The 19,064-nt window shown below is 27.8% G+C and overlaps 1 protein-coding gene across 1 annotated transcript; it reads left to right on the top strand.

The window, feature by feature from the left end:
* Positions 1-4,629: 4,629 nt before the first annotated feature.
* LOC111307075 (PB1 domain-containing protein tyrosine kinase) lies at positions 4,630-10,396 on the top strand. The gene is made up of 10 exons (XM_022905127.2): positions 4,630-4,755; positions 4,972-7,330; positions 7,420-7,752; positions 7,840-7,926; positions 8,293-8,445; positions 8,674-8,837; positions 8,928-9,075; positions 9,276-9,398; positions 9,504-9,591; positions 10,014-10,396. Exons 2-10 carry the CDS (start codon positions 5,138-5,140, stop codon positions 10,196-10,198), a joined length of 3,474 nt encoding a protein of 1,157 aa, XP_022760862.2. The 5' UTR covers positions 4,630-4,755; positions 4,972-5,137; the 3' UTR covers positions 10,199-10,396.
* Positions 10,397-19,064: the final 8,668 nt, after the last annotated feature.

Genomic DNA, 19,064 nt, shown 5'->3' with positions numbered 1-19,064 from the left:
CAATCGTTTTATCGTGGAAACACATCCAGGTAGTAATTCTTACTATATCGATGCCACCGCTGTCATAATAACCATCCTCATGCACCTCTTCCATTTTATAAAAGAAAAAAAAATTATATTATATAAAACAACATTAAAAAATGAAAACAAAACAAACAAATTTTTTTAAAACTTGTTAAGCTTGTTTTAGTTTTATTATTAAAAGTAATTTTTACATTCAAAAACTACTTTTAACCCAACAAAAGTTCAAATCAAAAAATTACTTTAAAAAGTGTTTTGCGCTGAAAAAGTACATTTAAAAAAATCACTATATTATTTTTATATATTTAATATTTGATAATTTTATACATAAATTTTTTAATTATTTCAATTGCTCATAACTTTTTTATTAAAATATCAAACACTTAAAATATTTTACAACATTTTTTAAACGCACTTTTAAACTAACTAGGGAATTAAGACTATCATAAAGTAATAATAAAATACCAATTAGAATTAAAATTGACATTAAGAAGGATATGAAACTTGAAAAAATGAAATGGTACTAGAGAAATTTTAAGAGTTATATAAAGACTCATTCTAAAAGAAAAAAATAAAAAATAAAAATGTAGCCACAGTTTCCCCTTCATTTTGTTGGGAAAATCAAACTCTCCACAAATGTAGTCATTGTAAAAAACCTTTAGGTGTGAAATTCTCATGGTCTGCCTCCATCAAAGCTTCCGATCTCCTTGTTTGAACTGTTTAAAATTAAAAAAAAAAAATGAGATTACAAACAATTGCATCCAAAATTCAACTACCCCATATTCCTTCATTGCCCATGTACTTCTATTTAAGGTAACTAAATATTATTTTATTAAATTATAATATTATTTTATATGAATATGATATTATTATTTAGTATAAATTTTAAAATATATCCCAAGTATTATTAAATAATTTAATATTATTAATTAAATTAATATTATTTATTGTTACATTATTTTTACATTATATTAATATATTATAACATTATATCATCTATTAAATATAAATTTGTTGAATAAATAATATCTAGTGATTTAATAGTATTATTTAACAACAAAAATTATCTTACTTTCTTAAAAAATTAATTAAATAATACTATTGAATAAATTTAATAATTAGATTAATTCATATTATTATTGAATAAATAAAATGAAATTAACAAATAAAAATAATAATACTATAATATAAAGTGAATTTTAATTAGGTTTGTTTATATCTAAGTATTATTGCTAAGAAATTCAAACAATAGTTAATTTTAAAACCCATCAATTTCGTTAATATGTTAATTTTGTCAATATGAAAAAGTAGCTTTACAAAATACAATGGCTCAAATTTATTAATTTCTCAGTCGAAATTCATGTTGAAACAAACCAAAATTAATCAAAGAAAAATTTTCTATATCCTATAGAAGATACCGTCATAATGAACAACTTAATTTCATGTATAGAATATTTCTCATTCTTTCACTTCCATCAATTCACACAAAGCTTCCTTATGGCCATTAACACATACATAAAATTAAGAAATAAATTATAAAATAATTAATACATACATGCCAAACTAGTAGTGAAATGCATAGTACTGAATAGAAAAAAAAAAATACTTACCAATCTGAAGACATTGTAGAAAATTTGTCTTCCAATTCCTCCTCAAATTCCTCATTATTAGCTTGGTTTTCATGTTCTTCTGGAAAAACTAGACGTTCAAAATATGTACAATTTGTAAAACAGTTACAATCATCTAGTAACAAAATCCTTTGTGTGTTTTCTTTGAGATTGAAGACCATAAACTTTGATACATCTATCTCAATTACAACTTCATTTTCGTTCATGCTTTGCTAATATCTTGGCCTCAGTTGTCCAAAAGAAGATGGAACAACAAACAATTTAGTCCAAGATTCAGCTATTCCATATTCTTTCATTGCTCATACTTCAGTACTAAAGCTTTTTTGAGCTTAAACATCCTCTTAAAACCCTCAAATCAAAATACATTTATTCGGTTACCCACTCTGATAATTTCAGCTCCTTAAACTTTTCACCTTTCAAATCAAAATAAATTATCAACAAACGCACACGAAAATGATATCTTTGATGATATGAATAATATTCTCCGTTATCATCTTCATCGGGATTATATAACTCTTCATCATGGACACACCAATGAGAAACTCCATTAATCATTACAGGTAAACTCGAAAACCATAAGCCATAAGAAAACACGTCATTCTTCCATGTCCATGAATTTTTTTTATAATTATAAACAACATAAGAAACACCTTCATAATTATCATCGTTATGCGGAGATGATGGTGGAGTAAAACAATTATAAACCAATATTACTTTGTAGTTTCTAGAGCTACACTCATATCCAAGTCCTGAAATAATCATTCCTTCCTACGGAAAATGACCCCGAGGAATCGTCTTGTATTTACCGGTTGACGGATTCCATAAAAAGAACTTTTCATCATTAACTACTATAAGTAAAAAACCATTACAAGAACCAAGATTCGAACACATCTGACGTAATGAAAGTTATAGTCTAGCGTTACAACTTCACGGTTTGATCCATTGGAATCCATTGAACAGAGTGACAAACATGGACGGTCTGAAGTGGTTATTATCTGTCCAACCCGGAACCGATTAACTTTTTTTTGGGATGCTTTTGCTTCATGCAGATGAGATATAACAAAGTTGGGATCAGAAATTAAAGAACCCCATGGCTTTGATACTGACTTGAATCGCTGAAGAGAATTAGCAGGAAGGCATAAAAGTATATCAGTAACAAGCTCATGAGGCAGAGTTAGCGGCTGCAGTGTGCTTTGACTTGTCATGACTGCACTAAAAATTTTTAGGTTTTTTTTCTCGAATTTATAAAAAGGGAGTCTAGGGTTTCTTACTTAAATATTCTCAGTTATTTCGGTTTTTTAGAAAATATATATTTTTAAGTCATAAAAAACTTTTTGATTTATCCATTTTTTTTAATAATTTAAGCTGACTTATTTATATCAGGTTTAAAAAAAAAAAATTTCAATGAATGTTTGCTTATATTATCGAAAAGTTTATATATATGCCAAAAGTATAAAACATTAGTTTGGTTTTAAAATTTTTTAAATTTTTAATTAAGAAGCAAATTTAAGATTTTAGACAAAATTATAAATCAAAACTTTTTTAATAATAAATATTTAATGAAATTTTTTACATTCTTACTTTATTCTTCAATAAATAACAAAATTTTAAGACAGATTATATTATTTTATATATCTAATTTTTTAATTAATTTATTTTTTTATTATAATTAAAAATATGTCTTTATTTTATTTATTTTTTTAATGTAAAAACTTGTGATTTTATTTAATAAAATTCACTATTTTATGTTTTTATTTATTAAAATACAACAATACTATTAAATAGTTTTGAACATTTTACAATATTTTTATATTAAATTTATCAAAAATTATCTTTCTTAGTAACACATTTAAAGTAATTCTATTCTAATAACACTTTTTCAACCAGACCAAACAATTCATGATTTTAAAAAATGTGAAAACGTCACTTTTTTAGATCATTTTTTACTTTATTATTCTAAAAATAGGTGTTACCATGACCATGCATTTGGTTTCCTAGAGCTTTAGCAAGGAAAGCCCAGCAAATGGAGGGAGATTTCTATTAATTTGATGCTTGAGAGAGACAATTAATTTGTTTCTTCTATCGCCAACTGGGGTATTAATATTTCTGAAGATTTCTTCTTTCTCTTATTTATGATGTAAATGAAGCAACAACTATGTTATAATTGCTGATTGGGAATTTTTTTTTTTTTTCAAGACCTCTGTCACAATAATAAAATGATGATAAAAATAAGCTGATATTTTTTAAATTTAATAAATTGATATAAACTAATAAAGTAGTTAAGTCAATTACTTTTAATTTTTTTGAGTTCACACTTACAAATATTTTTATATACATATATATATATATATCTATTTTCTCTCTTTCATATTTATATTCATCCATGTAATTAAATTCGATATCAAATTATATTAAATTTTTATTTTTTATGTGTATGATTTATTATTTGATTTTACTTCTTCTATTTGTTTATATAATTATTGATTGAGATTTGACATTATAATATTAAAACAACTAATTTCTATAGAATTAACAAAATTATTGACAATTTTAAATTTAATCAATAAACTAATAAAATGACACGTGCCTATAAAATATATTAAAAATGATTAAAAGATAAATATAAAAAATTGTTCACAGAATCTAAAAACTTCATTCCTTTATGAAAAACTTATCCTTGAAAAAAGGGTAAAAAAAAAAAAGTGTTCTGAGATACGATAATAAATTTGTAAAAATGAATTCAAATATCCTCTCTCGTCAACATTGTAGCTTTATTTTTTATATAAAAAAAAAAAAAAAAGTGATTTGAGTCTATATGTGACCTCGTTAAAATATTGGGTGGACTAAAAAAGAAAAGGATTTTCGTAAGTTAGTTGTTTGCAGTTAGTCCCCAACGTTATTTTAAGCAAATGTCCAGTTCCACCCGTTTGTTTCAACTCATAGTCTCCGCCTCTTGTGCAACGGTCTTTCTCTTTCTCTCAAAGCAAAAAACTCAAAATCAATCTCCATTTTTCTCCTTTCATCCAACAAACACTTGAATTCTCCCAGATTAATGCATTATCTTCATTTCAATGTTCAGAGTCATGTTTAGATCACAAACAAAGAGGTACTATTGCACCCTTTCTTCTTTTTCTTGTCTGCATTTTTGTTTCTTTTATCCATCTATTTTACATATTATTCGATGGAGGAAATTAAACATGTTGATGGTTTTGAATACCCTTTTCTCATGCAATGTTTTCTGTCATTTTGGATGTCGTCACATATAATAGTTTGATGAATTTAACCCCTTTTTTTTTTTTATTGATTCTGTTGTATTTCTCAGTTTCATACTTTGTGTGGTTATGACGTATTGGATGCGGAAAACAAGGAGGATTCTGCTTTATGTGCTGGAGATTAATAGATTTTCTCTTGAGACCAATTATTGAAGATTTACTCGATATGTCAGCCATTATCCAAAGCAGCCATAGAAAGTAGATTTGGTGGAAACTATGGCAAGCAATACTCCTGTTTCTTCAAGCCCAAAGTCATACCATGGTAAAGCAATTATTGTGTCAAGTGACAGAACTTCTACAGATACGAATGCAAATAATTTTTGTGTACAGACAGGTGAGGAATTTTCTGCTGAGTTTTTAAGGCATCCTGGTGCTCTAAGAAGAATAGAAGTGACAACGGATGCAGACCATATCCAACCAAGGCAAGCAGCTTTTAATTACAGTCAGAATTATCTGCAGGATTATTACAATGATCTTCCAGAATTAAGAAGGAAGGAATCCGACTACGGTTCAGATATTCCAAATTTTGTTTCAGAAACAGTACGCCCTACTGAAGTAGATAATTATCCCGATCACTTTGCCAGATACAACTGGCAATATGGTTCTAATGGACAAAAATTGGGTCAGCTCTCTGATGTAAGTTACTTTGATCAAGTAACACCGGGGCCAGCCGTCCCTCCGCTCTGTGTAGTGGGGTCCCCTCAATCGTACCACCCTAATAGCCCAGGAGTTACAGAAGGTACTTTCACCAGTAAAATGAAATTTCTTTGCAGCTTTGGGGGCAGAATATTACCAAGGCCAAATGATGGGAAGCTTAGATATGTAGGGGGAGAGACACGGATCATATCCATTAAGAAAAACCTTACCTGGGAGGAACTTGCAAGGAAGACAGCAGCAATTTGCAGCCAACCTCATACTATCAAGTACCAGCTCCCTGGTGAGGATCTGGATGCTTTAATATCTGTTTGTTCTGATGAGGATCTTCATCACATGATTGAGGAATATCATGAACTGGAAATGAATGGTGGTTCTCAAAGACTGCGCTTATTTCTCGTGTCCTTAGTTGAACTCGAGAGTCCAAGTTCTTTGGAAGGAAGAACACCACGGCAGCATGACATTGATTATCAGTATGTTTTTGCTGTTAATGGCATGCTGGATGTAAATCAGAACCCCAGCGGGCAGAGTTTAGCAAGCCAAACAACCCAGTTTGGAAATGCTTCAGATTATAGTCCTAGATTTCATAGAGACTCTCCTACATCGGCTCATGGTTTCGAAAATAAGGATTACAGTCCAAGTTCACCTAACATTGTTGGGATGTTCTCACATCCAGCTGCTCATTTTTTAACTAATCTTCGTATACCAAGCAGATCATTTAACCATTCCCCTCCTCTATCTCCAGGTCAAGTTCAGCAACGAAATCCTAATAATTCCAATTTGCAGTTTTTTGTGGATACATCTCGTTTTGATCATAGTAATGAAGGCATCAATCGTTTTATAGTGGAAACACATCCAGGTGGTAATTCTTACTATATGGATGCCACCAGCTATCATAATAACCATCCTCATGTACCTCTTCCACTTATGAACCACCATAATTATAACCAACATCTATTAGAAAGTATTATGAGTAACAAATCCCGTGAAAAGCACTTTCACAATCGAAGCCCCAGTGGAGATTTTGTTCCTTATCAACTGCATCGTCAAAATACTATGAGCCCTGACAGAACTAAGCTTAAGGAAAGGACACTTTCTGACTCACAGTTACAAGGACAGGATGAGAGGTATAGTTCCTTCTTGAACGGAGTCGTGCCACAGGCACTATGTAATAGTGGAAGAGATAAATCTCCCTCACTAGCATTGTCAACTTCCTCTCAAGAGTGGATCATGCAATGGCAAGAGAGAGTTGATTGGAAGTGCCAAATGGCAACCAAACATGTGAGTCAGTCCACTTCAAGAACAGCAGATTGCAAAGAAAATTATGAGCTTAGTCTAGAGAAGTCAAAGTGGATGGGCAAGTATAATGAGCCTTCCAAACAAGAAGGGAACAATCAAAGAAACATTGAAGTTACTTCACACAGTGACTCCATCACAGATAAGAATTTGCCTAACTTAAACAACTTGCCTAGTGTTTCTCCTCGTGTGGAAGACTTACGTAGCTCTGGAGACTCATTGTTCTCTTTACCAGTCATTGTTGTCCCAAATTCTGCAGATGTAAGGGAGTACCTCCCTGGTTACCAATTAAATACAGCCAAACCTGAATCACATATCAGAAACCAAAATACGACCAGAGATGGGCATTGTGCTGTGACTGAGGTGGTGAGCGGTCAATTTGTTGCTTGTGGATCTCCTAAACTACAACCTGTTACATCTCACAAATTGGCTGAACAAGAACCCACAAGATCAGGCTCTGTAAGTACGGCTCCACTCAATAGGAAATTATTTCACTATGATGTTGAACTTTCATAAGAATGATCCTCTTGTTTCTGAAATTTTCCCAGAATTTGACCACAGACCATGCTTCAAGTAGAAAAGCATTTCTCCGTGGTGAAGAAGTTGCCAGTTGTCCCAACCACAAGCTAGCAGAGGTAAGCAGCAGGCTATACTTCTACGAAAGGTCAAAATTTGAAGATGTTACAAGTGTTGAATCACAGTCTTCAATTAATCCTTATGATGGCAAGGTCATAGAATCGACAGTTATTATTGAAGATGTTACTAGTGATGCACCTGCTGACATCCCCTCATCTTCAGCTGTTGTGCCACATATTGATGTGGCCAGTGGTGAAATTCAAACTACTACAGAAACAAAAGAAGAAATAGAATCCGATAACGAGGTAGCATTTTTACTCATCTGGATGTTTTCAAATGCATGATGATGTATTTCACATTAGATTTCAGCTACCTCCTCATATTTTTTATAGGATATGAAGAGTGGTGGAAAAAGTGCAGACGGTTCTATCACTGATGCAACGAAGGTTGAAATTGAAGCTGGAATCCATGGTTTACAGGTCTGATCTACTCTTCATGTAACTGCTATCAAAACCTCAACTTTGCTCTTTACCCATTTGGCCAAAGTACATCCACTCATGAATAACTTGGCTACGCACTCATCATGTTAATTAATTTTAAGGCTTAACGTGTTTTCTTAACGTCACTGATTAAATTGTTAAACTCACAGTGTCTTCCCTTGAATTTTTTTTCTTACTTTTTTCCTCTTTCACTTATTTTAAATATGTTGAACACCATTGGTTAAATTGTTAATCTCACGATTCCTTTCCCTTCAAGTTTTGTCACTCACCTTTTTACCTCTTTCACATTGAAAGGGAACTTCACCATTTGTTTAATATACCATTTTATATACTGATACACTGCAGATTATAAAGGATGCTGATGTTGAAGAACTTCAGGAGTTAGGATCAGGTACATTTGGAACCGTTTATCATGCAAAATGGAGGGGAACAGATGTTGCTATTAAGAGAATCAAAGAAAGTTGCTTTTCGGGCAGGTCATCAGAGAAAGAGCGGTTGGTGGGTCTTTTATTAATTAGTATTATGCTGAATTCCTTTTCCATTGGTTATAATTTTATAATTATAGTTGTTGCAAACATTAATAATTTTTTTTTAGTATTTAGAACTGTCCACAGGCCAAAGAAAGGGGACTCAAATGGATTGGAACATGTTTTAATTACTTGAAACATATTCTATAAGGGAAAGGTTTATGTTTTTTTCAACATTCTTAATTGGAAATTTGTACAGACCAATGAATTTTGGAGAGAAGCACATATTCTATCAAAACTTCACCACCCAAACGTGGTTGCATTTTATGGGGTTGTCACTGATGGACCAGGAGGAACAATGGCAACAGTTACTGAGTATATGGTGAATGGATCATTGAGGAATGCCCTACTAAAGAGAGATAGGTGAGTTAATCGTTACATTTTTTATTTTCAATTTTTTGTGTATTCCTTTGACGATAAATAGGTTCATGGACTTCAAAACTCTTCCTGCAGGGCACTTGATCGTCGTAGAAAGCTTGTAATTGCACTGGATGCAGCTTTTGGCATGGAATACTTGCATTTGAAAAATATTGTTCATTTTGATTTGAAATGCGACAATTTGCTTATCAATTTGAGGGATCCTCAAAGGCCCATATGCAAGGTATTTAGTAATATGAATCATTTTCTGTTGGTAGCATATATATTTTTTCAAAAGGTTGACCTATACATACTTCAGCTTTTCTACATGTTCAGATGCTGTTTTGTGATTTGTATATCTGAAACTGTTGGATCAAAATCATCACTAATCTACTATTTGAGCAACATATATAGAATTAACCTGGAAATGTACCTGATGTGCAGGTTGGAGATTTTGGGTTGTCAAGAATCAAGCGCAACACTCTTGTATCTGGTGGTGTGCGTGGAACTCTTCCATGGATGGCACCAGAGTTATTGAATGGCAGTAGTATCCGGGTTTCAGAAAAGGTTTGTAACTTAAAATTCTTCACTTTCACATACATAATGGAGGAAAGAACAACTACCTGGAAGAAGAAAATAAAATCATTATATGCTTGTTCTTTGCATTTGCAGGTTGATGTTTTCTCATTTGGTATTGCATTATGGGAGATTCTGACCGGAGAAGAGCCATATGCAAGCATGCATTGTGGTGCAATAATTGGTATGCTTTTCATAACTATCCTCAATACTTCAGGCTAAATATTATACAATAGTATCTTGTTTGCATGTTACAACTAGTTTTTGTACCAAAGAAACTCAATTTTGTTAGGGAACAAATGCTTTGGTATATATGTCTCAGCCACATTCTTTGCACCTACCTGATTCTGCTGAAAGTGTTTATTCATTCTGCACCTTTCTTTTACTGGTTTTTATATATGTTGTATCCCGCTAGCACTGACAAATAATATTGTTGTCCGAATCCGGAGTTTAGCTCATTTAGTTCATGTAATTACCCTTAAGGGGTAACATCTAACTAGTCTAAGGATCAAATCTCTCAACACCTGCAATCCCTTCCCTTATCCCCAAGTTGCAGCCTACTTTGTAAAAAAAGAAATAATGTTGTTGTCTGAACTGTGTTTGAAGGTGGAATTGTAAATAATACGCTCAGGCCTCCTATACCAGAACGTTGTGATCTGGAATGGAGAAAGTTAATGGAAGAATGTTGGTCGTTTGACCCCGCAGCCAGGCCATCTTTTACAGAGATAACAAACAGGCTGCGTCTTATGTCTGCGGCATTGCAGCCAAAACGGCGCACTGCAATTAGATGAAACCACAACTCTCCCTTGTAAATCTCACATACATACAAAAAAAAATTGTAGATTCATAGTTAAGTAACTTCCATACAGTCCATTGATGCAGAGATTTAACCTCTGTAAATTGGATATGCGTAGAAACTTAACAAAATTCACTGTAACTTTTGATGTTAATCTATTTGTACGTTTTATTTATAACTAGAGGCTGCCCTTTAAAAACTTAGAACCCTTACAAGCATATTGTAAAATTCTTCTTTGTTTCAAGCCAACAAAACTTGCAAACTGGAACGGCATGAAAACTAAACAACTGGTCTCGTAGACTTGGCTTTCGGCTGAGGTCCAAGCCCAACTCAATTCCAGTAATTGATTTTAATATTTTATTTACAGATACACCGCAAAAATATGGTTTGAATAACCATTGGTCAAATTATGTTACACCATCTATCTCATTTTTTTTATTTTTTTAAATGTTTTAAAATTATTTTTATATATTTTTTAAAAATCTAAAGTTTTTACTTTTTTATATTGTAAAATTATTTTTTATGTTCCTTTTAATTTTTGATTTAAAAAATTATAGAATTTAATTTTATAAAAAAATTTTAATTTTAATATTAAATACATTAAAATCAAAAATATATATAACAAATATTTTAAAACAAAAAAATATTAATCTTTATATTCATCTATTATTTGAGATTTAATCTATCCAGTACAATTGGACAAATTCAATCTTCCTATAATATTAATTTGGTAATCTGAATCCAATTTATAATGTTATTAAATTTTTTTCATTAAATTTGTTGACTTGATTCTGATTTGATTGATATGATATTGATTTCTGTTATATGACTTTCTTGTTGGATTTTACGTTAAAATGGCCTTTTTTAAGTATTTAAAAAAAAAAACTTCAATTATTGAAAAAAATGAATTACAATTTTTTTAATCCATTTTATCATCTCTCTAACGCTAACCTTTTCTATTTATCTTTCCTATTTGGTCTATCGTCGCCGTTTACTCCATCATCAGTTGTCGTCTTCCGCCACTCAACGACGGATAAAATAGTTAAGCCATGTATAAATGTAGGGTTGATAGCACTCATAATTTTTAAATTTTAATTTAATCTCTAAATTTTAAAAAAAATTTAATCAGACCTCTAATTACTTAAAATTATTTTATGTTTTATGTCAGTTTTTTTTCATCCATAAAATTGATTAAATTGACTGTAAGTATTAATTAAAATTATGTGATGACATCATTTAACATCTCATGTGATAGATGAAGAACAAAAATAGAATTCTTTCAAAATTTAAAGAATGAAAATAAAATTATCTTAAAATTTTATATATTTTATAAATATGTTATAAAAATATTATATTTATATTTACATTTGCATATTTTTTATCACAATATAATTTATTAGATTGATTATTGTTTAAATATAAAAGATATATTCGAAACTTAGAATTAAGTTAAAATTTTTAAATTCTTTCTTTAAAATTTTAATAAATTTTAAAAACAAAAAAATATTAGAAAAAATATTATTTTACTCATAATAAAGCACATTATTTTCTATCAAAAAAAATTTTAAAAATATTAAATATCTTTTATTTTTCTTTTTTAAATATATTTTATAAAATACATTTTATAAAAAAGAAAAATAAAAAAAGTTTTAAATTATATTTTTATTTTATATGAGTATAAAGTTTTTATATTGTTGATCAAATTAATAAATATATTTTTGAAAATGATCTGAAAAATTTTTATATAATATTTTAACATGATATAATGTTTTTATTTAAATTTTTAAACCGATATAAAAATTTTTACTTAATTTTTTTACATTATATGTAATTTTAACAAAATTATTTTGAAATTTTCAACTTAATTTTAATTTTTTAAAACCTATTTTCTATTAAAAATATTCTTTTATTGATAAATCATATCATAATAAAAAATTTTAAAAAAATAAATTATAATATTTTATAAAATATATTTGAAATATATAAAAATCAGTTTTTTCTTAAATTATTTTTATCTTTTCCTTTATTTATTTTTTATAAAATATATTTGAAAAAAAATGAAAATAAAAGATATGTAATCTTATAAAATATATATTTTATAAATAGAAAATAATATTTTTATTATGATTTATGAATAAAATATTATTTTTAAAAGAAAATAATTTTTTTCTAAAATGATATTGAATTTTTATAATTTTAAATTTAATATTTTATAAAATATATATGAAATTTATAAAATTTTTGAAATAGTTTTATCTTTGGTCCCTAAGTTTTAAGATAAATCTATTTTAATTCTTCATCTATCATGTGATATGCTAACTAACGTCATCAATTTAGAATTCGTCATCAATTTAAACGGTTGCATGAATGAAATGATCAAAATATGATAATTTTAAGCAATTAGATATATGATTAGAACTTTTTAAAATTTAAAAATTAAAATAAAATTTAAGTCAAAATTTATGGACTATGGATGGCATTAACTCGTATATATAACATATAATTAATATAAAATAATTAATAGAAATATTTTGTCAAATTAATTAAAAGAGGAAAAAGTGTTTCCAGTGAAATTAGAGGTATTAATTACTGAAGTTAAATTGTGGATGGGTTAACGGCCTAAGATAGACTCATGTTCTTGTGTTATGACTATGAGAGAATAATTTGCTTACAGCTTTGAAATAGGAGCAGTAGCTATACATGTAAGAGGATTATCCTGCATCCAACAATCCAATTAACCAATCAACCAATTTGCTTGAGCTTTTGAATATGAGGGAAGGCCCAAGACAAATGTAAACCATTAAAGGGTGCATTGTAGTACACATCATTATCTAATTTAAGTAAATAATTTTTTATTTATGATTTAATAATTTACCGTTATCTAATTTAAGTAAATTTTTATTTATGATTTAATAACTTAAGTTAATATGTTAAATAATTATGGCTTAATAACTATTATTATTAAAACTCATTTTGATCACTACAAATAAAAGAAAGGTTTTTTTATTGTTAATGCCTAGATTGATAGAATGAATGAATAAAGATAGTTAAATAATAAATTAAAGAAACACTCATCTATCTGTCTATAAAATGATATTTTCTCTTCAACAAAAGAGTATGTGAAGATTAAAGAGGTCAAGAGAGAGAAATAAGTTTAATAAAAAGAAATTAATTTCTTAAAAAAATTGTTTTCAAAGAGTTCATTATAAATCAATGTTCCACTTATCTTTAAACAAGAAATCATGAGCATCATCTTATCCTAATACCTTGGGTATTAGGACTATACAAAGTTGTGATTCAATTTGTATAATAAAGAAAATCTAACATGTGGTAATAAAGCTTTTAGTTTAAGAATTTATGATTTTTCTTTAAAAATTACTATATGTATTTATTTTTATGTTCTATTTTAATGTTATTGTTTGTTATTAATTTTGTTTTATATTTTACTAAAATTGTAAATTTTTAATATTTTCTATAAGTTAATAATGACACTGTAATATTCAATTATAATATACCGAAAGAAAAATAGTAACTCATATCTTTTCATAAATTTAATATGATATTAAATCATATTTATTAATTAAAAAATGTATAACATAATAAATATATGTTTATTAAATTAATAAATATATATTAAAGAATATATAATATATTGAAAAGAGAAATAACGAAAAGAAAATTAATAAAGGTGACATAATAGATTTAAGACAAAATAAATAAAACTTAATAGTTATTAAATTGTAAATAATACAATTAAATATTATAAATTTTACGATGATTATGAAAGCCATTAATCTAAATAAATGTTTGACTATTTTATACCTACATACTTGTTAAAATATAAATTTGTATTATATTCGTAGGATACAATAATTATGTGAAATTTATATATTATAATTTTTCAATATTTGTTTACTCAAAATATTAACACCTTTGACATATGTATATTTTGGTTTATTATTATTATTATTATTATTATTAAAATAATTGTTATGATTATTTATTTTGATATTTACAGTATGTATAATTTTATTAATCACGAAAGTGGCCAAATTGAAATGTTTTAAAGATATCAAATTAAATAAAATTCAATTACTTAATATTATATGACGTTATAAATGAGATGACATGATGATATATATTTATTGAGTAAATTGAAGCTCATTGATTATTAAATATTTAAGGATCGTCAAAAAGTAAATTGGTTAATTTTATAATGATCAACATGTTCATGGTTAATTAATATAATTTATTAGATATTTTTACATGTCCAAAGATAGTAAGCATGTCTAATTGAAGTATATATAATTATCAATTATGTGAAATTAAAATTAAGCATCAATTATGTTTGTTGTTGTACATTATTAGATCACTCAAAATAGAACTTCAATATACATTTAATGTTTATATGAATGTTATTTGAATCTATATTATGTATTTAAGGTAAAACTCAAAGCATTGTCGTATCAACATTCTATCTATTTTGCAACCTCTATTCCTATTTCTCTTCATTCGCAAGTTTTGTCTATTAAAAAGTTCAAGTGGCTTAATTTTTTTGAATGTAAACAAGTCCAATATCATCTAAGTGTTCTAGATTTTGATTTGGCATTATTGACTAATAGGCCTTCTACTATTATTAAGTCTAACAGTACTAAACAAAGGTCTTTTCATAATATTTGGGAAAGATCAAACTGATTAAGCTTAATGTTTAAGTGAATAGCAGTAACAAATAACATTAAGTCAATGAATCCTAAAACTGATGATGCTAAGGATTTTTTAAGTTTGTAAAAGATATGTCTTAATCTAACTCTATTGATAACTCATTTGCTGGGACAATAATAGGTACATTAACTACCAAGAAATTTAATGGTTCTCATACCGTGCATAAACATGTCACTAAAAGTTAATATAACAGCAAGATTAAAATCAATACGAATTGAAGTGAGTGAAAATTTTCTTCTAGAATTTATTATAAATTCCTTGCCTCATAAGTATGATCAATTCCATATAAATTACAACACTATAAAGGATAAATGAAATGTGATTGAACTACAAAGTATGCCTATTCAAAAGGAAACAAGGTTTAAGAAGCAAGGAATTCACTCAGTTAATCTCATGAGCCAGCCAAAAGCTAAAAAAAATCAGTAAAAAAATGAAAAAGACAATAAAAGACCATTAAAAATTAATGTGTCTTCTACCCAAATCCACAAAAAGGAACAAAAGAAAGATAAGTATCATTTATACAAAAAGTTTGGACATTACCAAAAATATTGCCTGAAACGTAAGGCATTATTGAAAAGGAAAGGCAAGCCTAGTGCTTTCATATGTTTTAAATCAAATTTGGAAAAATTTTCTTATAACATTTCGTGGATTGATTTTAGTTATACCACTTATGTTTCAAATATGATACAAGGATTCCTTATGACTCAAACCATAAATTCAAATGAAAATTTTATTTTTATGGGAAACCAAGTCAAAGCTCCAATTAAAGCCATTAGTACCTAATGTTTAATTTTAAACATTGGACACTATTTAGATCATTTTCAAACCCTTTATGTTCCTTCTGTTTCTTAAGATTTGGTCTTTGTTTAAACTTGATACATCTAGAAATGCCTTTAAGTTTGAAAATGGATGTCTCAATTTATTTAAACATAATTATTTTATTGGCTTTGGTATTCGGTGTAATGGTTTATACAAATTAAATCTTGATAATATTTTTATTGAGACCTTGTTGACCTTGCTTTATAATATTGGTACTAAATGTGGTTAAATGAATAAAAATTCAATTTACTTATGGTATAAACGTTTGGGTCATATATAAAAAAAAAATACAAAGATTGATAAAGAATAAAATCCTTCATAATTTGGATTTTACTGATCTTGATATTTGTATGAATTGTATTAAGGGAAAACACATAAAATACATAATTAAGGAAGTAGCCACAAGAAACACACAGCTACTTAAAATTATACACATTGATATTTATGGACCTTTTAATGTTTCATTTTTTAGTGAAAAAAAGTATTTTATCATATATATTAATGATTTTTCATGTTATGATTATGTCTATTTATGGTATAAAAAATCCTATTTAATAAATGCCTTAGAGGTATTTGTTAATAAGATTGAAATATGATTAGATAGTAAGGTAAAAATTATCGAATCTGACAAAAATGGCGAATTTTATGAAATATATGTTGAAAACGAACAATGTCCTAGTTCATTTGCTAAATTCCTTAAAAAGCATGGCATATGTGTTCAATACAAAATGGTATACCACAATAAAATGGTGTTATAAAAAGGCAGAACCGTATTTTAATGGACATGGTTAAGAGTATATTAAGCAATTCTTCATTAACCTTATCATTATGAATGTATACTTTGAAAATCTCCATATATTTGTTAAACATGGCTTCTAGTAAAGCAGTTTTAAAGACTCATTTGGAATTGTGGACAAAAAGGAACCCAATTCACGGCACTTGCATGTTTAAGGTTGCCAAGCGAAAGTAAAAATTTATAATCCACATGAGCAAAAATTGGATTAAAAAACAATTTGTGATTTTTTCATTGATTATCTAAAAAAATCTATGAGGTATAAATTTTATTATCCTAACCATGGTACATGAATTGTTGAAACTATAAATGCTAGGTTTATTGATAATAGTAAAACGAGTGGGAGTGTGGAACCACAAAAATGGAACTTCAAGAAGTTAGGATGCAAATTCCTTTACCTATAACTTCTTCTTAAATTGTTATTCCTACATTGTTGAACAGTTTAACAACTTACAAAAACAATAAATAAATGATGAAACACCTCATAATGAAATTGTTGCCAACAAACCTAAAATGCATGAACCACATAAGCTAACATTAAGAAGGTCTCAAAGGAAAAATAGATCTACTATTTCTGATGAATATGTGATTTATCTACAAGGGTTCAAATTTGACTTAAGAATAAATAAAGATCTAGTTTCATTTTCACCAGCCATAAAAAGTGTTAATTTTATCAAATGGTTAAATGCTATGAGAAAAGAGTTGAAATTAATAGATTATAATAATATTTGGGATCTTATTGAATTATCTAAAGGTTGTAAAAAAGTTTAGTGTAAATAGGTCTTTAAGACCAAGCATAACTTAAATGGTAATATTGAACAATACAAGGCTAGACTTGTTGCCAAAAGTTTTACTCAAAAAGATGGCATTGACAATAAAAAAAAAAAAAAGTTTTCTCCAGTTTCTGAAAAAGACTCATTTAGAATTATCTTGGTAATAGTGACTCATTATGACTTAGAACTATATCAAATGGATGTGACAACAATTTTTCTTAATGAGAATTTAGATGAAAAAGTTTACATGGATCAACTTAAGATTTTTTCAATTAAAGAGAAAGAACACATAGTGTGTAAACTTAAGAAGTCAATATATGGACTTAAACAAGCTTTCTAACAATGGTATCTTAAGTTCAATGATATTATTACTTCCTTTGGATTTAAGGAAAACACTATTGATCTATGAATATTTTTGAAAGTTAGTGAGAGTAAGTTTATATTTATGATTATGACATGTTACTTGCTACTAATGATCTTGGCTTATTACATGAGATCAAGAAATTTTTGTTTAAAAATTTTGAAATGAAGGATATGGGTAAGACATATTACATAAATGAAATTGAAATATTCTGTGATGGATCACAAAGATTGTTCGGATTGTCTCAACATATATTAACGGAGTTATAAAGAGATTTAAATGGAAAAGTGCAATGCAAGTGTTGTTCATTCAAAAAGAAGATAAATTGAGCTTTATGCAATGCCCAAAGAATGAATTAGAACATAAATAAATGGAATAAATTCTTTATGCATTTATTGTTGGAAGCTTCATGTATGCCCAAACTTATACCAGAATAGAAATTAGTTTTAATGTCAGAATATTAGGTAAATATCAACGTAATTTAGGATTATATCATTGAAAGGTTGCAAAGAAAGTATTAAAATACTTACAAGGAATGAAAAATCACATGCTCACTTATAGGATATCCAATCATCTTGATGTCATAGGATATTTAGATTCAAATTTTACTAAATGTGTGGATATCAGAAAATCCACATACTGCTATTTATTTCTTTTAGTTAGTCGAGTAACCTCATGGAAAAATGCGAAGCATTCTGTTATTATTGCATCCATTATAGAAGTTGAGTTTGTGGCATACTTTGAGGCCACTATTCATGGTTTATAGCTGCAGAACTTTATTTCAATACTTGAAATTATTGATAGTATTGTCAAGTCGCTAAAAATTTATTGTGATAATGCCATAACAATCTTTTATTCTAAAAATGATGAGTATTTGATAGGTGCTAAAAACATGAAATTAAAATACTTTACCCTTAAAGAAGAAGTCTAAAAACAAATAGTGTCAATTGAACACATTAGTACCAATCTTATGATTACAAATCCATTAACAAAAAGTTTGCCACCAAAGTCACTTAATGAACATGTCGAAAAAATGGGTATTATTGAAAACTATTATTGACTTTATAATAAAGTTTTATATTCAATAAGTATTTGATACTCTTAGATCTTTTAATTATTGTTTCTGACATGTTAATGTATCATGTTCCATTGTGTTAGTATATATACATGATTGAATTATATGAAATATAAACAGGATTTGTCTCTAACAAAGACATTATTATTATACTATTATGATATCTCTCATTAAAGGTCATATTAATTATCGAACTAATAATGTAAAGACTACGTTGACCTAATGACATACAACTGCTATAATCCGTATTAGTTTTTACTTAATGATGATTTATAATTTGGTCAACTTAAGAAAGGACTTAATTTATATTTTGTACAT

The sequence above is a fragment of the Durio zibethinus genome, chromosome 22 (assembly GCF_047325235.1).
Source record: "Durio zibethinus cultivar Kanyao isolate XHJ-2024 chromosome 22, ASM4732523v1, whole genome shotgun sequence".
Classification (NCBI taxonomy): domain Eukaryota; kingdom Viridiplantae; phylum Streptophyta; class Magnoliopsida; order Malvales; family Malvaceae; genus Durio; species Durio zibethinus.
Note: the sequence above shows the minus strand (reverse complement) of the source record. Positions and strands in the feature narration are given on the sequence as shown.